The sequence below is a fragment of the Nelumbo lutea genome, chromosome 4, assembly GCF_056320005.1.
Source record: "Nelumbo lutea isolate HS-2025 chromosome 4, American lotus-T2T, whole genome shotgun sequence".
NCBI classification, from domain to species: domain Eukaryota; kingdom Viridiplantae; phylum Streptophyta; class Magnoliopsida; order Proteales; family Nelumbonaceae; genus Nelumbo; species Nelumbo lutea.
The window spans coordinates 32858682-32881446 of NC_142687.1; the positions used below are offsets into that span (position 1 = coordinate 32858682).

A 22765-nucleotide genomic window follows, 5' to 3' on the forward strand; every position below is an offset into this window, starting at 1 on the left:
TCAAATAGTTCTGGAAACAACTGACTCAATGAAGAAAAAGACAAATGACCTAAATGATGATGACATAACATAATACGGCTAGTGGACTTTGAAGCCAAAGCAGTTCTATCAGGTTATACTGGCTTTGCTCAGGCATGTTTAGCAAATATTTCCCATTCACCTCATGGCCACTCCCAATCACCTTCTAAGATTTCATGTCCTGAAAAATACAATATGAAGGGTAAAAGGTCACAGTGCAATTCAACAGTTAGTTAAGTTACTAATTGAAAGCAAATTAATATTAAGTTTATGCATATGAAGAACAGAGGATAAGGTCAAGGCATGTGATGTTTTGGTGTCCCCCTTTCTTGTGATAGGAGCAAGAGAGCCATCAACCAGGGATATTTTGTCCCGACTAGAAAGGAGTTGGTAAGAGGTGAATAAATGTGAAACATTGGTCATATGGTCAAAAGCAGCATAGTCAATTATCCAAGGGATTTTATGAGTACCCAAAATAGTGGCATGATTTGCAATGGAACAAATACCTGAGTGTGCATACACAAAGGAAGGAACTGTTTTTGATGAAGTAGGTATTGTAGTAGTAGACTCCAAATGATTGATTATTCGGCCATACTTCTCACCACCTTGTCCCTATTCAATCTGTGAGGAGGTGGCTACATTTGCATTTCCACCTTTTCATTCTCAATCATCTTTCCATTGTTTGCATTCTTGAGTCTGGCAAGAATGAGCTCTGGATGTAGCTTTTAATAGGTGTCTTTAGTATGTTTAGGCTTCTTGTAGGACTCACAAATAACCATAGTTGCCAAGGCATCTAGGCGACCACAGAGCGCTTAGTTGCCTAGGCGACGCCTAGGTGATGGATTTTGAAAGTATAAAATATATATATCCCTACTCCTCTTAAGCTACGTTATTGGTTTTTTATACTAACAAACATACCTGTATGCTAGCTATTAGCAATAAAATCATTTGACATAACATGCCATGGCTAGCATAGGCCAAAAAAAGGGGGATTGCAGATAAGAAAAGAGTGAAAAATAAGGGGGCGGAACCCCTGCTTCAGTCACAACATAAGTTGTCCAAGAGGACGATGTGGACTGTGTTTAAGGGGGTGGAGACCTTGTTTCAAGCTAAAAAAATGGAGGATTGTTAAGAAGAAGAAGAAGGAGGAGGAGGAGAAGAAGGAGGAGGCAGAGCCCCTATTTCATCCCAAAAGAAGAAGAAGAAGAAGGAGTAGGAGGCGGAGTCCCTGTTTCATCCCAAAAGAAGAAGAACGTACCAGGAGGTCTTCCCATCATCGTTTTCTCTTCTCAGCTCTCGTTTTCTCTTCTCTTTTATTAAAGTAAAAGAGAATTACTTTAATAAAAAAAGATAATATACAATAGGGTGTATTGTAATAAGATAAAACAACCAATAAAAATTTTATAATACATATACACATCAAAAAAATAGTATAACATATATATGTGTGAGTGCCTAATACAAAAACACCTAGGCATTGGACGAGGCGACTTCTAAAATTCGCCTAGTCGCCTTGACAATTATGCAAATAACATCTTTCTTCCCAATGTTGGCCTTTGGCTTCATGCCGGCATTAGCATAGTGATCCACTTGTGTCTCTACAAATTGTGCCTATCATCTGCTCTCCTCACTACTCACCATAGCATAAGCCTGAGATAAAGTCACATCATCTTTTGCCAAAACATTCAGCCTCACAATATCATACTTTGGATTGAGTTTGGTGAGGAACCCAAAAACCCGATTTCTCTGCACCAGCTTTCTGTGTTTCAACATCCTCTATACAACCCCAAACAATAGTCTCCTTCAAATCAATCTCCTGTCCATAGTTTTCAAGGCACCAAGGCGAGGCTAGGCAACCACAGGGTGCCTAGGCGCCTAGGCATTGGAATTTTAAAATGTTAGCTGTATTGAGTTTTTACTTTATATATGCTTTTCTAAGTCATTTTATTTGTTTTGTGTGCTAACTAGCAAGCATGTACACTAACTATTAACACTATAAATCCTTCAAATGAGTATAAATATCATATAAAAAGCTAAAAATATAAAATATTATCAACAAAAGGGAGTCTAAACCAACTAGGCAACTACACTAAAAAACTAAACTAATAAAGTAATAAATACTAAAAATATTTTTTAAATCTAGAAAGAGTCAAAGACATATCTTTGAGTTTGAAGTGAATGTTGAGCATTGTCCTTCTTGAGTGCTCTCTCTCTTCTCACTTTTCCTTTAACACACACACACAAAAATCAATAATAAATTAAACAAAAAGCATTGTAAATTTACAAAAAATGAACAAATAATAAAAGGAATTTTCAATTATGTAAAAAACTAGGAATCAAATCAAACACATATGACATACTTTGATTGAAATTTATCTATTCTAGGCATTTAAAGGAAGTAGGAACCAAATCAATCAATGAATAAAACCATATCAAAAAATAAATATGTCACTTAACCAATTCTCCAGAATCTCCACTAAAGGATTAAGGATAACAAAATATGAAGTTTATAGATGATCAATAAAGAAAAATATCTAGTTAATTTCAACATCTAGGTAATAAGAGCCTGCAACCCCTCCACTAAATCCACCAACATCATCCGCATCCTCATTGTCTTCATCTTCCCCATCTAGTTCTACGACTTCATCTTCATTATCCTTAATGTTTCTATCCCACATTGAGTCTTCATCTTCTTCTTCTTGCACAACACTCTTTCCTTTGTCTTGTCCCTTACCATCACTTCTTCCACGACCACCTCTACCTCTGCTTCTACCTGCACGTGTATAAACTGTATATGCTTTTCTCCTCAGCCTATTTGCACCCTCAACAGCTTCAGTTGCTCCTAATGCTTCATCCACTTCATTCCATGTGAAATCACCACTTTCATGAACGAGCTCATTTGATGGGTCTCTTCCAGTCAACCATTTACTATTCTCATGAACATCATTGAAGCAAATGGGATCAAATTGTTGTGGGTTTGCACGTCTTGTCAAGAACCTTTCACGAAGACGTTTATTATATTGAACAAAGACAAGATCGTTAAGCCTCCTTTGATCAAGTTTGTTCCTCTTCTTGGTATGAATCTACATTGATAACAAACAAAAATAATAATATTATAAAAATAAAATATTTTAACTTTTATAATCACAAATCAATTAATAAATAATAATAAAATTACTTACATGCTCCAAAGGTGCTCTAGTTACGCTCATAGGCAGAAGATGTGCACATAAGACCTAATATGCGTAATGCAATACGCCTAAGGTCTAGTGTGCAATGTCCATAAGTATGCCACCAATCAACTACGAAGTACAAATTACAAATAAAGAAAAAATTAAATTAGAGAATACAAATTCAAAGATAGCAATACAAAAGAATTAATGAAAATAAGATCTAGAGGTATGTCTTACTTGGTTGTTTGGTTTCCCGTTGTCTAACTGCCATTTCCTTAGAAAATGCACCACGAGCTTGCTTATATTCTTCCATTTGATGGGAGATCTTATCTTGAATTTCAATGTCACTCACCATCCTTTCAATACAATCTATGAAGCCTATTTCAAACTTCCCAATTGATGCTTCATCTTCAGCTTTAGTTTTATAAAAGGGGGCTGGATTGAGGAAGAAACCAACAAGATGCAAAGGATGTTGCATCATATTATTCCAACGCTTGTCAAAAATTTCCAGAATGAGCTTATATTCTCTTTCTTCCCACCAATTTTTTTTTGATCTTTTCCCTTTCCCATTCCATTGCAAAGTGGAAGTACCCCATTGCAGGTTTTTCATCACCATCAACCAACCGTAAGACCTCCATAATTGGTTGGGAAGCTAAGAGGGCAATCCTTACATTTTTTCCAAAATGTAACAGAAAGAATAGTGCTTGAGACTCTTGAACCCTCTGGTTTGTTTGTCCATTTACTTCTATTCCACACATCACTAATAAATAAAGCACACAATGGCGCTTTGAAAGTGAACAAGCTTTGCAAAGTAAGAAATGATGTGGCAAACCTTGTAAAAACACATCTAACAAGACCCCTCCCATGTGTTTTCTCCCTCATATAAGCAAGGAGAAGATGATGTTTGTAGATAAAGGCCGTCACATGTCTTGCCTTGGCAATCCAACTCTTGGTAGACTTCAATGAAAAAAAAAACTCTTGGTAGACTTCAATCCTCCAATATCCTCCAACATGAGGTCCAAACAATGAGCAGCGCAAGGTGTCTAAAATGTATTCTTTCTCTTTATCTTCAAAAGGTCTCCTGTAGCAATATAAGCAGAGTGATCATCAATAACCACTTGCACCACATCTTCTCCTATTTCCTCAACAACCTTATCAATCAATTCATACAAATAAGCTGCATTGTGGATTTCATTGGAGGCATCAACTGATTTCAAGAAGAAAGTACCTTTAGGAAAATTCATCAAAAAGTTTATCAAACTTCTTTGCCTCTTATTTGTCCATCCATCAGACATAATAGTGCAACCATAAGTTTTCCAAGAGGCCTCATACTCCTTGTAAAGCAATTTTGTTTTTTCAACCTCCCCTTTCAAGAGTGGCTCTCTCAATTCATGGTAACTTGGAGGTTTGTACTCAGACCCAAATTGTTCAATTGCCTCTACCATAATCTCAAAACTCGTCAACTTTACTGTGTTGAAGGGTATTCCGGCTTGATAAAACCATTTTGCAACATATTCATTCACCTTTTTTCTTTCTTCCTTTTTCAACCAACTTTGTATGCTTGTTTGCACCAAGTGTCCCTTGTGCCTTACTTCTACCACTTCTTCTGGACTTGGCCTCATAGAAGCAACCATGGGTCCTTTAACATTTTCCTTCTTCTTTTTTTGTGAAAACATGGGGCTTAATGGTTGGGCACTCCTACCAGTTGAAATGGAGCCACCTACTTCCGTAGGTTGGTTACTTTCATGGTGAGATTCTCTCTCATAAACCATTTGTTCCCATGGCCCACAACTGTCCTCCACTGTGAAATCACTTGACGGTTTCTTCCTCTTATTTTTGTATGTGTATTCTTGCATCTCCTTTGCAATACTCCTTGTAGTTTTTGGACACTTGGTAACATCCCCAAATCCTCCAATTAAATGCTAGTTTACTCTCTTAATTCCTCCTTTGACAATCTTTCCACACAAGGAAAACGTAATAGCTTTTTTGTCCTCTAAATCATGCCAATATGCATATTTCCATGCTGTATCTTTTGACTGGGCCTTATTCTTAGTGCTAGAAATGTTTTTGATTTGCCTCAGTTGCCATTATCTAATGAAAATAAAAACAAATCAGCAATGACAAATCAGTAATGAATCAATGATATAATCAGCAATGACAATGACAAATCACCTATAAAAAGATTAAGAGTCTAAGACCAAGGGCAAATCAGCAATGGCATTAATTAATAAATTAATAACAACAAAAACAAGGCAAGCAAATTTCAGCTAATCAATAATTCAGTTTTTCAGTTAGAAATAGAATTTAAGTAAAAATTTAAAGGCTAAAGCAAGCAAATTTCAGTTCAGCTATATAATCAAATATCAAATTGCAATATTGTAAATCAGAAAATGCAATATTGCAATATAGAAATAAAAATTAAAAAAAATCAGATATATAATAAAATATCAAAATTTCAATTCAGCTTCAGCCTTATAATCAAGTTTCAGAGTTGGACTTGTAGTTTAGCCAGGTAAAAACATTTCAGCCATATATACTTATATATATTAATGATATAAAAAATTGAAAAAACTGATAAAAAAATAATAGTAGTTCAGCCATGTAAAAAAAAAAAAACATTAATGCAGAAGAGAAGAAGAGAATTCAGCCATACAATCATATACACATATATATTAATGATATATATAATCACTGAATCAAGTTTCAGACATGTAGTTCAGCCATAAAAAAAACATTTGAAGAAGAGAATTGAATTCAGCCATACAATCACTGAATCAAGTTTCAGACATGTAGTTCAATAGTTCATCCATATAAAAAAAATTCAGCCATATAATCATATATATTAATGATATAAAAAAACATTTGAATGAGAAGAAGAAGAATTAAAGAAGAGATTAGAGAAGAAGAATTGAAGAAGAGAAGAAGAGAAGGTTCGGCAGCTTCGGCTGTTAAAAACTGAGATGATTCAAGTGTGAACAATGACTGAAATACTAAATGAGTGAAGGGAGGAGAAGAGTATAGGGCGGAGCCCCTGTTTTTTTTCAAAAAAAGAAGAGCAAAAAAATGGACTCATGGGGTGGACTGACACCGAGAGAGTGAGAGTTACTAGCTAAGAACAGTTGGACTCATGGGGTGGAAGAAGTGGTGAAAGGGAGGACTGAGGAGTATATGGGCAGAGCCCTTGTTTTTTGGAAAAAAAAGAATGGGAGGACTGGCAGAGCCCCAATTTTTTCGACTGAAATCTGAAAGGGAGGACTGGCGGAACCCCTGTTTTTTTCGAAAAAAGGAAAAACAGTCTGAGATCTGAAGGAGGAGAAGGAGGAAGAAAAGAAGAACTTATCAACTTACTTGCTCGAACTAAGGTGTGATGGAGCTGGGCTGGGGCTCGAGCTTGTAGTGTTCGGCTCTCCTCCCTCTCCAGTCGAACCAAAACCCATGTGACAGAAAAGAAAATAGAGATTACTAGATTAGTTTAGTTTTATACTTCTCTTAATACTAAAATGATACGACGTAACAAATGTATTTTAAAAGAATAAAACAACCAATAAAATATCAAAACAATAAATTAAAAAAAAATATTTTTTTTAGATGCATGTAGGCGCCCGCTTAAGTCTCTGGGTGGGCACCTAGGCATCACCTTGACAACTATGCTCCTACCCAAGAGATTTCAACATGGAGAAGTAGATGGCTAAGGGCTTCTCCCCCTATCTTAGATTATTCACATCATTCTTCAATCTGTAGGCCTGAGCAACGTTCAACTTTTAGGGAATAGGTTTCCGTGACACTGTCCCACACTTCCTTTGCAGTTTCCATCAATAGATAGTGTTGGCTAATATGTGGCTGCATAGAATTCAATAACCAACCCACTACTGTGTAATTTTCCTATATCCACCTCTCATAGGTAGGGCCGTCCTTCGCTAGTTTGTTCTTGCTCTTGGTGACGTAACCCCATTTCCCTTTACTACGCACATGTTCCATCCAACTTCATATTGGTCACTGCCCCCAACAGAGTCTCCATTGACCCCCCCTCCATGTCTAAACCCGGAATTTGTGGGATATTTGGTTATTCCTCTAGTTTGCTCCATTGAGTGAACATATGCAAACACAAATCAAATAGGGCTTTACTAAGCTAGAATTGCTATTCCGAGCAAAGAACTACTACTGAACTACCTAAAACTAGGGTTCCATAGGACCCAACATAATGGGAGAAGAGGAGAAAGTTCAACCTCCCCTACCAAAGGTTCCAGAGCTTTGTCCAACACAAATCGCCCTTAATGAAAATCAAAAGGCTTCCCCTTGATCCCCAAGCGCTAGATCCAAAGTGTCTCTAGGACCTGTAACAAGATTTCTCCAGTTATATAGGGTTTTCGGGAAAACTCTCCAAGAACCTGCCTTGGGCTTCAACCGTGGATGGAAGAAATCTCCACAAAGCCTCTTCAAAAATCCTCTCAACTGGGCTGCATATGCTGCTGATTAATCAGCCGATCAGTTCTCCATACACGCTATGTATGGGCCAAGAAAGGAGAAAGATGTTGAAGGTGAGAACCTGCTCTGGTACCAAGTTATAAAACACACTTACAATAATTCAGAAAATATAGAGAAGAAAAGGAAGAAAGAAAAGAAAAGAAGTTTTGGCAAAAGTATGTGGAAGGAGATGAGAGAAGAAGAGAAGGGAAGAGAGAAGAGAAGAGTTTGATCCTCTCTTTAGCCCCCCAGTTAGATCTTTTATTCTTTTAGTTCTATTCTGAATTCAATTCCCTAGAATGCCCTTAATGGGGCGGCCAACACTAAAGAAATAATAAAAAACAAAAAAGGCCCATGACTAAGGCCTAATAACTAAAAAAACACAAATATAACACAACTTAAGTGAGATAAAGAAGTTAAGGCCCATTTGACCCTTTCTCACTACATGATTTGGGTTTTTCAGTGGGTCGATTAGCTTTGCAGACTCTTTGGAAGCCGAAAGAAGAGCCCTTCTCTTTGGCCTGAGGTTTGCCAAGTTTATTGCTATTTTTGGTGGAAGGTGATTCTTGGAATGTCATTGGCTGGGTTTCCAACCCTAGCAGGGGCCCGTGGTGGTTTGAGCATCTGCTGAATAAGATTCGAGAGACCTCCTTTAATCCCTTTTGGATAGAAAATTACCTTCTCTCTCTCAAAAAAGAAAGAAGAAAAATCATTCCCATTGGATCGACTAGGACTTAAGTTTGTTGTGTCCAGGGCCCGATCTATGGACTAAACAAACACATTCGAAAACACAAGGAGGGGAGAGAAAAGGGGATCCTGAAGGGAATATGATAGAAAGGGTAGACTCACCAGCAAGGACGGATGTAGGCATGCGATTGATCAAGAAGCATGAAGTGAGAACAACATCACTCTAGTATGTTTTAGGAACAAATTAAGCTTGCAAAGAACTATGAAAGTAATCTTTTGCATTATCAAAAAAAACACTAAACTGATTGCAAATGTCGGCATGAAAGAAAAAGAAAAATAGAGAACAATTATGAATGTTCTTTCATTAAATATATCCATGTCATTCGTGAATGATCATCAATAAAGTTTACAAAATATCGAAATTCATTGTACAATGACACACGACTAGGACCCCAAGCATCTAAGTGAACAAGATCAAAAGGACTCATGACTTGTCCTCTCGGGGAACAAAAGTAACTCTATTATGATGCTTGCTGAGTTGACATGATTCACATTCCAATTGAGAAACTGATGTCAAACTAGGAACTAACTTCTTCAAAATACAGAATGAAGAATGACCCAATTGGCAATGCCATTGGTGAAGAGTGAAGGATAGGTGAAGAGCTAATATACCACTTACACAACTACAATTTGCAGATGACACAGTTCTGTTTTGTGAAGGAGGGGATATCGATTGGATTAGAAACTTAAAGCTCACAATACAACTTTTTGAGCAAATGTCAAATCTTAGGGTGAACTTTGAGAAAAGTTGTATAGTTGGAGTCAATATGGGGGAAGGGGAGATTGGTGAGTATGCAAACATTTTGGGATGTGTAGTTTCTAATTGGTCCTTAAATTATCTTGGTTTACCTCTGGGGGATAATCCTCAGAAAGGTGATTTCTAGGCTCCTGTTGTGGAGAGATTTGAAAAGAGACTTGCTAACTGGAAGAAAAATTATTTGTCTCTTGGAGGAAGAATCACTTTAATTAGGTCTACTCTGGCTAACCTTCTTGTCTATTTCTTGTTGGTCTTTAAGATTTCGGCTAAGGTGGCCAGTAGGCTGGAGAAACTAATGAGATATATTCTGTAGGAGCCGGGGGAGGAGAAGAAGGACCATAGGGTCAGGTGGGAGGTGGTTAGTAGGGGTAAAAAGGAGGGAGGTTTGGGAATTGGGAACATTAGGACTAGGAACCTAGCATTACTAGGGAAATGGCTGTGGAGATCCTTATTGGAGAAAGAAAGACTGTGGGTTAAGATAGTGGGAAGTATACATGGGCTGGCAGACAATGGATGGGATTCTGGAATTCTAGCCAGGACTGCAAGAGCTTCTCCTTGGAAAGCTATTCAAGCCATCTTTCCATTGTTCTCTCCATAGATCAGGTATGACTTGCACTCAGGTAACCTCATTAAGTTTTGGGAACAGGTTTGGGTTGGGGATTCCTCTTTGAAAGATCAATTTCCAAGCCTTTTTGCTATTTCTACCCTTAAAAATGAACTAGTCTCCTCCTTGTTCCTTCTAATTCACTGGGTTTGGATGGAACTTGAGTTTGTGAAGAGATGTCAGGGACACAGTGTTAGCTTGTACTTTAGCCTTACTATCCATTCTTGAAGGGGTCTTCATTGAGCCATCAAAGACAGATAGCAGAATATGGACACTCACTCCCTCGGGTTCCTACACTTGTGCCTCTTTCTTCAAAGCACGGTTACCCTCTCCTCCTGTTGAATCATCTTTCCCTGTTAAGGAAATGTGGTGTCGACCTATACCTCCAAAGGTTGGGAGTTTCTATTGGGAAGCCTTTCTGGAAAGAGTTAATACAGGGGATCTACTCCAAAGGAAAAGACCCAATAGTTGTTTGTCTCCTCACTGGTGTGTTCTCTATAAATCCAATGGTGAGTCTGAATACCACTTACTAATTTCTTGTCAGTTTGTTAAAGTTATTTGGGTCTAGTTGGGATATGCCAGCAGAAGTAAGCACAATCTTTAACCCTTCTTTCTTCTCTTGGCCCCATAAAAGAGGAAGGAAAATGTGGAGATGCTCACGAGCAGCATTGTTATGGATAGTATGGGAAGAAAGGAATGCTAGAATCTTCCAAGAAAAAGGAAGAAGCAGTCAAACCTTAAAGGACTTTACATTGGTTAAAGACTCTAGAATTATTTAACCATTTTACTTTTTCTGATTGTTGGAAGGATTGGAAGTTGGTAGCAAGTTGTTCCTCCTACAAGGGAAGGGCAGTGACTAGCTGGGTCCCCCCTCCTCTTGGTTCTTTGAAGCTGAATTTTGATGGGAGTAGCCAGGGTAATCCGGGTCCCTCTGGGATGGGAGGTGTACTGAGGAATGAGACTTGAGAGGTTGTCTTAATCTACTCTGGCCCTTTAGGAGTTGGGAACTTTATCTGGGCAGAACTGCTAGCTGCAATACAAGGAATACTTCTTGCAAAAGAAGTGGGCGTGGAGCAGCTTCTGATTGAAAGAGACTCTAAGACAGTAGTGGACTGGTTAACTAATCCGGAGGATGTCACTTGGGGCTACAAAAATGAGTTAAAGAAATTCAAACGGCTGACAAGAAATATGTCTATAACAGTACAATGGGTTGGGAGATCCACTAATGCTTTTGCTGATGTCTTGGCAAAACAAGGGATAAATAGGGAAACATTGTTCTGGGCACAATTGTAACTATTGTTTTAATTTCAACATTCATGTTTTCTCTGTTGTAGTTTGTGTATTTGCTGTTTGGAGAGGCTGCTCCTGATGCCTCTAAGGGGATCTTCTTGTATCTATTCATTATTTTAATGGAATTGATGTTATTTATCAAAAAAAAAAAAATTCTTCAACACTATTGCGACCTTGTTGAAGAGAGAAATAATCCTGGTAAGGTTGGTAAATCCTTGTTACATTGTCTTGCCTGAATACAATTGTCGGGCATGCTCCCAAATTTCCTTAGCGGTGTCCAAAAACATAAGATTAACACTAATATTGTTTTCCATACTGTTCCATAAGGCAGTAATAGTCTGAGCATTTTTCTGCACCCACTCACTGTACCCTTCAGACCACTCTTGGGTTGATCTTCCTTAACATATTTCAACTTCCATAGGTTTAGCCCATGGTACATAATTAGTACCATTGAGCTTGGTGATAGTTAACTGGGTGTTCATAAGGTCCGATTGCACTACTACATCAGACTTGGAGTTACTACTGGAAGCAGACATAAGTAGAATCAGACACCAACCAGCCAGGAAAAACTACTACACACATCAACCACAAGATGAAACACTCACTACATCAATTTCAAGCCCAACAAGGTTACTACAGTACCTTGCTGCAGTGGTTTTCATCTCTAGAATCCAACAAAAAGCTCACACAAATACTTGTAGGGTCCCAAAAAGCTCCACACCATATAAAATAAGTTTCCACACCACAACACATCAAACTACACACCACAAATTGTCAAAAAATAGCTGGACTTATTACACATACCTGTACTCCTGTACTTACGTCTAGGGCTGCGGAAAAAGAAGGGTTTAGTACACCATCACTAGCACCTTAAACTGACCAACTCAAGGCATTAAAGCCACTTTTCCTAAGAGGTGATCAGTCCTTTTAGCTCCTTGTCTCAAAGTGGTAGAGTTCTCGTTCTCAACTTCTAGAGTGCAAAAAAGGTGTGAACAGTGACAGTCGTGTTCACAGCTCTGATACCATGTCACAACACAAGCAAAAGGCAAGAAAAAAAGGTAGAGAGAGAGATCTTGTACAGAAGAAAGCAAAAGGAGAGAGAAAATAGGTCTTTTTTTTTGATAAGTAAGAAAATGGGTCTTGAGGAAGAAGATTCGAACCAGCTACTTCTCACCCATTGACCTAACTGTTGTTATTCACAGCAAGGTTCAAAGTAACGATTTGCCCGTGTATCGACAGGGGCGTATCAGTACTAAAAACTCACCGCTCAATGTTTTTTTTTTTTTTTTTCAAAATTTGATATTTGGAGATTTTTTAAGTGTTTTTTATTGAAATAAATGGGGGTCCCGAAACACCTATAAATAGGTGTATCGAGACCAAAAGATACGATACGATATGCCTGATACAGGGCATATCGTATCGATACTTTGAACCTTGATTCACAGTTTTAAAAATTGTAATGTTACAACAATGCCCCTGTTAAGTGATTCTTAACAGGGGAAATACAAGGCTATACCGAAAGACAAAAATGCCCCTCATGGGCATACATTTCAACACCATTTGGCTAGTCAACCATTGCTTTAGGAAAGCAGCCATTTTACTTTACCTTTAAAAAAAAAGCTTAATTATTTAAAAGAAAGTATGCTTTCATGATTTCAATATTAACAAATATTTTTATAGATTACCATCAAATACGTTATAAAAATTTTACAACAAATTGATACGAACTTTCTGACATTTTCAATATATTTCTTTTTTTAAGAAGTGGGCATTTTCATCAAAACTGTCATGTTAATGCTTGTAAGGTAAAAAACATACCAGATAGTATCACATGCGAAATTAGCGTTACTAAGTGTAGATGATTTATCAAGTTTACCATTTTTTTTTTATCTCAAATATTTTATTTATGAAAATCTAGTGATTTTTCAGCCTAAAATTTAAAGCCTATGAAAATCTTCTATTATTTATGTTATTGATGATTCCTTTTTCCTACAGGGATGGATACAATGACTTCAATACATTCTACATGCAAGTAAGTAGCTGATTTGAAAGAGGAAGTGGCATAATGTTAAGGTTCTACTAATAAATAAAAATGGAATTCGAATTAGTACACTTTGTTTGGATTATTGCTTATAAGTCATTCTAGGTCTCAGCATCTGGTTTACCGAGCAAATTATTATAATTTTTTTCTTTACCTTAAATTTCTTATTCAGCTTCAAATGGTAAACTGAACTCTTCATTCTGAAGAATGCATGTGGATGCACATGCACTCATTTGGCTCTTGACCTTTATATTCACCTTTATTTTTCTCTTAAATCATGTTTGATCCCAGAAAAGAAAAAAAAAACAATTGCGTTAAAAAGGATACAACATATAGTTTTAAGCTTTGAGAATTGGGATCATCTAGGGCAGTCCAAACTCTTGAAAAATAGCTCACTTGTTGATGCAAGATGTACATATGCATGCATGCAAGCTTTATGTTGTGAATATGCATTAGTAATTGGGGCAAATTTGGGTTTAGGCTGATTTGAACCGGTAAGAATTTGATGTCTTTCTGCATATGGTTTTCTTTTCACGCTTTTCTCTTTAACATGAAACTTAAACTAAGAAGAAACATATTTTGTAAGTTAGAGACTCATACATATATGTATGTACATATGCATATATATGTTTGCATGTATGCATGTATTATGCAATCTTTAAGGAACCAGATACAAAATTTGAAATCCATTTTGTTCCCTTTCCTGTCTATGGAAGTTTTCTTTTTGCCACTCTCAGTCTTCCATTGGTATGAAGAACAAGTATCATTGGTCATGTGGAAGACAAAGAAAGAAGGAAGCTTTATGCAATTAGTGATTGAATGGTCCTGGCACCTATTAGAAGAAAAACATTCATCCTGCATTTGGATAGGTGGATATTAGTGTTCGAGTTCATAAGTGACATTTTTTTGTCACTAATCAGGTAAAACCAGTGTTTTCGAACCGTCATTGACCCAGACAGTCGGACCGTTTGGCCTGGAAACCGTCCAGGCAACCGGTTTTATTTCACCCTTGATCTATTCCTGGGCCAAAAATCGTTGATTTGGTCAAAGAACCGCTGACCCGGACTGCGGTTCACCTCTTAATAACAAAAAGGATGTTGAAAGATGGAGATAGACTCTCATATCAGAGATCACTGAGATCCTAGAGAGAGAGATGCCAGAAAAAAGATTGGAGCGGAGAGATCTCAGTTCTCAGATCTGAAGAGAGAGAGAGAGAGAGAGAGAGAGAGAGAGAGAGAATGGATGTCAACTTCCTGCTGCGCTTCTGTTGTTGCTGCTATCTCTGTTGCCCTTGCTGTTGCCGTCACCGTCACCATCACTGGTGAACGCCAGATCCTCCTGCTCATCCTCCTCCTCCTCCTTCCCTTCTCTCCTTCCTGTCCTTTCTTTTCTTCCTTTTTCTTTCTTCCTTTCCTTTCTTTCATTCTTTCTTTCTCAGCTGATAACCACCTCTGTCTCAATCTCTCTTCTCATAAAAGGAAGACAACCACAATTATTTGCCCTAATCTAGTCAAACCATCTGAACCGTTCGACCATCCAGGTCGAACCGCTGACCCAGGAACTGGTGGCCACAGCGGTTCTGTTTCCAGGTCATTTTTTAAAACCTTGTGTTAAACCTATATATACAAGAAGCTCTTCAATTGAGAAAACCAAGCAAACAGAAAATACAATATGACCAATGAAAAAAAGAGAGCTATCCTTTGAAAAAGCCATAGTTCCATTCTCTACAAAGTTGTACTTGCAAGACCATCTGTTGGGAGTTTCGAGACCTCTGAATTGGCTCATTCTGGATGGCAAAGCTCTAGGCTCTTTAGTGCAGTTGAAGAATATCCAGTTATCACATCTATCTTTGAACTAACCAATAACAACCTTGAGTTATATTGTCTGCCTGTTGCAGCCTAAGGCTTCTTTGAGTTTAAGACCCTCGTGCAAAGATTTGGTTTTGGCATGTGTGAGTCACTCAATCCTGTAAGGCTAGAACTTTCCAAACATGAGATATTTTAAGAGAGGCATATTTCATTTACTTAGGAGCCATTAGATGAGAGGTGGATATGAAGGATTTAAAAGGGGTGAAATTGATTGATTGGTGTGGGTTTAAAATCCTTATGGGTACCAGTTGAGTGGTCCATGTAAATGCATGTGCAAGAGAGAGCTGAATAGTGACAAAGGTGGAAAATAAGTGAGAGGAGAGGGGAAAATAGATTAATTAGATATTTTGCATGGTGGATTAGGCACGAAGCCAAGGCAAGTATCCATCTACATTATATAGTAAAGATGACCAATTTGGACTCCCTCTTTGAGATACTTAAAGAGGTAAGGTAGGATAGTCATTTTATCTAATCTTAGATAATCAGAATAGTGTTTTGTGGAGTGCACTTATGTTGGGGTTGGGGGTGGGGAATACATTTTGGGATCTCTCTCTTCAAAGGAATCTAAAATTGTTATTGATAAGGAAGGTTACCAAAATGCATTGCTGTCAGTTATGAGAGCAATGATCAATCAAGAAGAATAAGAGAAAGGAGAGGAGAAAAGAATAGAAGAGGATAGAAGGAAATAACCAAACAAGGCTAATCTTGGTAGTCTACCCTTATCCACTTCTTTAGAGTATGATAGGTATAAATGTAATATTACCCCTAATAAGAAAATGAGAAAAATAACTACCTTTCTCAACATCCCCCTCAGGCTGAGCATAGATATTAGTTATGTCTAGCTTGCCAACACAATCAAATAATTTACTCTAAACCAATCCTTTACACCTTACAAAGTGTAGAACCAAGTCAATTTGTTTGTATTGTCTTCCAAATGAAATGCTTGGTAACAGGGACAAAGAAAAGGATTCTAAAAAATCTGTGATTCTTTTTTCATTTGTGCCCTCTGACCGGAAGACTGTCTCACTTTGTAACAGAACCTAAAGTGTTTAAAGGGAAGAGATATTTTAAATATAAAAGATGAAGTTTTATCTACTTATTTTAATCTCATTAAAAAATAGGAAAAAGCTTATTGTTTTCATTTATTTTGGCCATGTGGAACTCTATTTTTGGACGATGCTGCATATGTTTTCTTGTTTATGATGCATTGCAAGGGTCTCATAGATTGAACCTTGAGGCTCAACTTGAGGCAAGTTTCAAGGCCCATATACATGCTTTTTTTTTCATTGGTTTATGTTGTTTTCATTTTCCTTTTATCCATCTCCACCAGGCTGCATCAGGGACTAAAGGAGGTTCAAGTGGTTCACCTGTCATTGATTGGCAAGGAAGAGCTGTAGCATTGAATGCTGGCAGCAAATCATCAAGTGCTTCTGCATTTTTTCTTCCTCTAGAACGGGTATATATTTATATTTTTATGCTCTATAAATTTTAACTATTCCATGCTCATGATTTTATTTTAATGGTGTTTTTCAACTTCAATGTTTGTAGTGGGCCTTTCAATGGTTTAAGCCATGTAACTAGACTTGATTTTGGATAATATCTAAATTGCTTCTAGGTGCCTATTGGGTGATTTTGGGTTTTCCTTCTCTACTTTCACTCTATATCTTCTCTTTAAGTAAGCAATGGAGACTACTAAGAAATTGGAGTGACAAGGGAAGTTTGAACCAGAAGGCAGATGGAAGAAGGAGATTAGATTGGAAACCAAGAAATTCTTATTCAAAGAGATGAAGATAATGCCAACTTAGTTCAAATCAGAGATGAAGAACTAGGAATGAAAGGATGTGTTCTATCTTGAATCACATCCCCAGAAATGATTAGCTTATATAATAAAGAGTACAAGGTTATGGAAAGGACAGTTGTGCCCTTCTCTTACAAGAAAGAATAAAACAAAAATTAGTGTACATAAATTACAACATAAAAGAGTGGTCGCAAGAGCCAAAAAAGGAAAGAAGATGTAAGAGACATAAATCAGTTCTACACCCAACTAAAACTGATGCTGAGGTACGAGCATCAGTTTGTCAACTAGAAAATGGTGGCGAGCACGAGTCATATTCGTGAATAAGTCAGCAAGTTGTAGGGTAGAAGACACGTGCGACAGAGATGTGTGTCCAATAGAAAGCTGATCTCTAATGAAGTGACAGTCAACCTCTATATGTTTGGTTCGCTCATGGAAGATATGGTTGGATGCAATCTTGATAGCACTCACATTATCAACATAAATAGGAATTGAAGATGACAAGGAGATGCCAAGGTCCTCAAGGAGGGCTCTTAGCCATATGATCGCACTACAAGCAGATGGCATAGCCCTATACTCACCCTCGGTAGAGGACTTGGAAACAATCAATTGCCTTTTACACTTCCAGGCAAGGTTCAAAATATCGATACACCCGATACGCTGGTAGAGGCGTATCAGACTGTATTGGTAGTTTTCTTTAGGTTTTACTTTTTTTTTTTTGAAACTGGTTTAGAGGGGTCGGTTTAAGGCCCAACTACCCTCTGAACCAGTGCCTGATCCGATACAACCCCTAGAAGGGCATATCGGGAAGCCATCGACACAATACGGGCCAATATGTATTGATACTTTGAACCTTGCTTCCAAGATATAAGAGAGTCACCAAGAAAAACACACCAACCAGTAGTGGAGGGTCTAGTATCCGAACATCTTGCCCAATCAACATCTGCATATGCGGATAAGCTAAGTGAAGGAGATGCAGGAAAGAAAATGTCATGTGAAAGTGTTCCACGAATGTATCTGATAATATGAAGGACTGCAGTCGTGCGGTTGTCGAGGAGAAGAGACAAACTAACTGACCACTTGGACAACATAAGAGATATCTGGATGTGTTCATGGTGAGGTAGATTAGACTACCGACAAGTTGTCGATAAAGAGCGGCATCTACTAGGGGGTCCTCATCATCCTTCGAAAGTTTTAGATTCATCTCAATAGGTGTGTGAACCTGTTTGTCATCACTCAGGTTTGCAGATTTCACGAGGTCCATCACATACTTGTGTTGACTAACAAAATGCCCACGGGAAGAGTAACTTCTTAACCCAAGAAATAAGTGAGATGGCCAAGGTTTTTCATCTTGAAAGACTGACTGAGAAGATGTTTCAAAAAGGAAATACCTTGACTATCATCACCGGTAATAAGAGTGTCATCCACATACAGAAGTAATAATGTAATTCCTTGGGGACGCCTTGATATGAACAATTAATAATCTGAAGAGCTCTGGGTAAATGCTGCATCTGTAATCACTGAACGAAATTTCTCAAACCATGCCCCGACCCCGGGGGCTTGTTTAAGACCATACAAAGACTTTTTAAGTCAACACACCAAGGATAACTATCATAGTATCCCAGTGGAAGCTTCATATAAATAGTTTCCTTGAGGTCCCCGTGTAAGAAAGCATTTTTGACATCCATCTGATGAATCTCCCAGTGTTTAATTGCAGATATAGCTAACAATAGACGAACAATGGTCATCTTAGCTACAGGGACAAATGTCTCATCATAATCTATCCCGTACTCCTACTCATACCCTTGTGCCACCAAACATGCCTTGTATCTATCAAGGCTCCCATCAAATTTAAGTTTCACTGAATATATCCACTTGCTTCCAATACGAGGGGCAAGAACCATATCCCAAGCATCATTATCAATAAGAGCTTGGAGCTTAGTATCCATGGTTTCTTTCCAATGTGGGACAACATAACAAAATATTTTTATCCCAACCTGGAAACAACTGGAGACAAACAAACATCACTATGTACTATTTTAAAAGGAACAGAAGCATGTTCAACAATTGAAGGAAAATGTAGAACATGGCTCTTACTCAAGCAACAAGAAATGCAAGCCTTATCAACATTATTAAAAGAAGTAGCTTTAGAAGACAAAAAACCATCACGAAACAAAGACTCAAGTTTATTTGCATAGGGGTGATCAAGTCGCCTATTCCACAAGTGCCATACATTATTTCTGCAAACAAGATGTGGATGAAGGTACCAGTGTCTTTTCAAATTCCAAGGCAAATAGGCGACCCAATCTATGCCCCTTCCCTTTCATCGTCCCAGTGCGTTGGTGCCGTGTCAAACAACCATCATGGGAAAAGGAAACAATGTTACCATCCTCAACTAGCTGATCGACTGAGATCAAATTGGTTGTAAGTTTAGGAACAAAGAAAGTTTTAGGTAGATGAAAGCAATAATTGACAAGTTGTTAGACAATTTTGTATGCCCTTAGCTTCAATCCGATTTGATGTACTTTTGATATTTAGTGTAAATAAATAAAGTGCATGTTTGATTCATGTTTTTGGTATAATTCTGTGTAAGACCCTAAAACTGGACACTTATAGAGACTCGTGCTAGTTTTAAATGTTCACAACTGTTGGATAAGTCTGGGGAGATTTATCCTTCCAAGGCTGATACTCGTGTGCCACCAAGTGTTGGGATGGCCTGTCTTGGCAACCAGGGTAAGACCCAAGGCACATGCAGTATGGGATTACTTGAATCCTTGAACCATACCAGATTTCTAGTATTGCCTTGGACCTTGGAGACAGATGGGCAAAACTGGAAAGTTACACCTGACCTCTAGACTCGATTATGACACTTCACTAGGTATCAGATCGTGCTGTCTTTGATATGCCAATCAGTGAGATCCTTAGCGGGGATCAAAACCTGGGTATGTTGGGACAGTCTGAGAATTCATCTGAGTGGGTGATTATAGTGACAGGATCAGCCCCTTTGTCGGACAAAGGTAATGATCGGGAATGCACTCTCTTTGATGGAAACCAAACTGTCGGCAATTGATTTCAATCGTTAGAATTTTGTTTTGCAAAATTTATATATGATATATTTATAAACGATTTCAAAATGTTTGCAAATGGTTTTAATTCCCGGGATCCATGTGAGTGGAGAGTGCGGCAATGTTCCTTGTAGCCGAGGGAGAGGTCCTCTCTTGTCGGGCAGTGCTTGATCATTAAGGGTTGAGAGGTTAAGTGTAAGACCATTTAGGATAATACCTGATGGACTAATTTTGCACCTACCCACAGTCCCTGGGTTTTTATATGATGGCTTGGCCCAGGGACCACTTAATGTAAGTGTTGGGCCCATAGGGTCCATATGATGGGCTCAGGGGTTCACTGAGCTTTTCAGTGAATTCGGCTGGGCCGAACCCATGTGGCTGGTGTGTAGATCAGTGCTTGGGTCCCACGCCATACAAAGAAACCCAACTGGGCAGCAGATTGGAAACTAGTTAAGCACTAAACACTTAATGGGCCAAAAGCCCATTTCGAGCTGGGCTGATATGATCACCCATCTATGGGGCGGATCTGAGATTAATGTTAGCAAAAGGATTGGGCCTTTTAACCTTATCCACTATGGGAGACCAAATTCAAATCAGATTTGAATCTGGTAACCTCCTGATAAGATCAGGAGTAAGCTAACTTAATCTGCAGATAGGATTAAGATAATCCTCTATCCAAATACTGATTTGGATTGAGATAACTCCTAATTTAGGAGGTTTCTTAATCAAGAAGAAAGGAGGAGAAACCCTAAGAAAGAAAAAGATATTTTCGAACCAAGGGTTCAAGCAAGAAAGCATCCTGCGAACTGAGATTAGATCTCATACACACTCCAGAGAGAAGAGAAGCAATTCAGCCATCTTCGTCCCAGGAGTTCTCCTCCAACCGCTGCCATTCCTTCTTGTAGGATTTGATCTTTGTAGAAGATAGAAATCAAGAAATCAATTCTTGACATCAGTCTTGCAGAAAAGACTGTAAAAGATTTGGTGCTCAGAGTTTCTAGAGGGTTCTTGAGAAGGATCCAGTGTGTAGGACGCACTCTGCTGATTCCGTTCCACCTACAGCCGTGTCATCTTCAGCAGGAGCGGATCTTGGTGTCCTCTTTGGGTGTGAACACCAACTTTGGGAGATACTGCTTCTCCGGATCAGGTATAATCCTTCATTTTCTTTTTGGTTCAGATCTGGTTCGATTATGGTTCACGTAGGATCCTTGAATATTGTATTCTAAATTTAGGGAATACGATTCCCAGTTGGAAGAAGGTAGGAAAATTTTTGAAATTCGCCCACCCATTTCGCAATCTTTTTGGCATCCATAAGATGGATCCTACCATTCTTTCACAAGTGTAGTCAAAGACAAATAATTGCAATCAACAATATCCAATTTCTCTCCATTAGCAGTAATAGTATGTTTATTCAAAGATTTGGGTTTAATAGATTGACCAGTGTGTGCCCCTGTCATATGATTAGAGGCCCCGGAATCAATGATCCATAAGTGACTAGGAGGAATAATAATAGGATGACTCACTCGAAAGACTGATAGCTGAAAATGTAGAGGAAATAGCTGAGGATACTAGCTGCCACATTCTTTCTTCTGTAAGAGTTCTAGAATTTTCATCCATTCCTGCTGAAGCTGTATTCCTTGTATTTGCACCTTTAGTTGTTGTCTGGAAAGCCTTTATGTTGACTCTTCTTAGAACTTGAATCATTCCCCTTTGATGGCCGGGTAGGACATTCAGGAATAATATGCCCATGTTGTTTGTGGTAGGTACAGAAAATTTTTTTCTGACAGTGTGAGATAACATGTCCATATTCCTTACATTCATAACACTGTACTCGGGACAAGTCCTTCTTGGGCTTGGATTTGTTTATCAAAACGGCTTTGTTCTAGAATCAGATTTTGACCTCAAGGTCGATTGAGTAATGAGTCTAGTTTCCTCCTTGAGAAGCTCCTCAAAATTGTGTCAAGTGTGGGAGGAGTGCCCCTATTGAGAATGTTGGACCTTACAATTTCATATTCAGGTCTCAGATGCATCAGAAAATGCATGATCTTCCTCCTATCAAAATGTTCTTTTAGATTTTTGATGCAACAAGCAAAAGTGCTTTCACCCATATGAACTAATTCATACCCTGTCCACAAATTCCCAAAGCCAGCATAGTACTCCTGTATTTTCTTCTCACCCTGACTGTAAGAAAAAATCTGTCTCAATCTGATACTGGCGAGAGATGTTGGACTGTTGGTACACCTTTTCCATATAGGTGAACATCTCACTAGCAGTTCGATAACTTCTCATTGGAATAGCAATCTCAATTTCAACGGAGCCAAGAAGCCAAGACACTACTTTGGCATTGTTGACCTTCCACTGTTTCAGACCCTTGGAATCAGATTCATCAGGTTGTTTTGTGGAACCATCAAGAAATCCCCATGGGCCATTTCCCTTAACATAGAACTGGAAGTGGAATTTCCAGAAGGCATAGTTTGTCCCATTGAACTTTACTGGTAGAATATCCCTTTTCTCCATACCCATTTCATCAATGAATAAACAAAAAACTAAGAAAGTAGAGCAGCCGAAGGTCCAAAAGAGACCAAAACTTGATGGAATATGTGTGTCTAATCACACACCACAAGGAGGAAACAAAGCCCAATAAAAAAACAGCCACACAAAGTTTATGAACTGATAACAGTCCTAAAAAGGTAAGTTTTCTGGACTGTCAAACAAGAAGGGAAAACACCCTTCAAAAGTAATCTGAACCAGAACTAAAATATATATATATATAAATCTGACCTAGGCGACTTCAGATCTGAAGTTTCACAGTGTTTGAAGTAGCCAATTGAGAGAGAGAAGAAACACTATTGCTGATGGCGAACTTCCAGAGAAAGAACAGCAGAGATGTGCCGATCAGTACAGCAACCTACGAGATCCAAAATTGAAGTAGATGGGTTGATC

At 38.3% G+C, this 22765-nt stretch overlaps 1 protein-coding gene across 6 annotated transcripts in view; it reads left to right on the forward strand.

Moving 5' to 3' along the window:
* The window catches only part of DEG7 (DegP protease 7), an 85296-nt gene that overhangs the window by 12322 nt on the left and 50209 nt on the right, over nt 1-22765 (forward strand). For all 6 annotated transcript variants that reach the window (XM_088984231.1, XM_088984228.1, XM_088984232.1 and 3 more), the window contains 2 exons: nt 13049-13085; nt 16293-16418. In XM_088984231.1, the coding sequence (XP_088840357.1) occupies nt 13049-13085; nt 16293-16418 (163 nt within the window). The remainder of the gene's footprint in view (nt 1-13048; nt 13086-16292; nt 16419-22765) is intronic.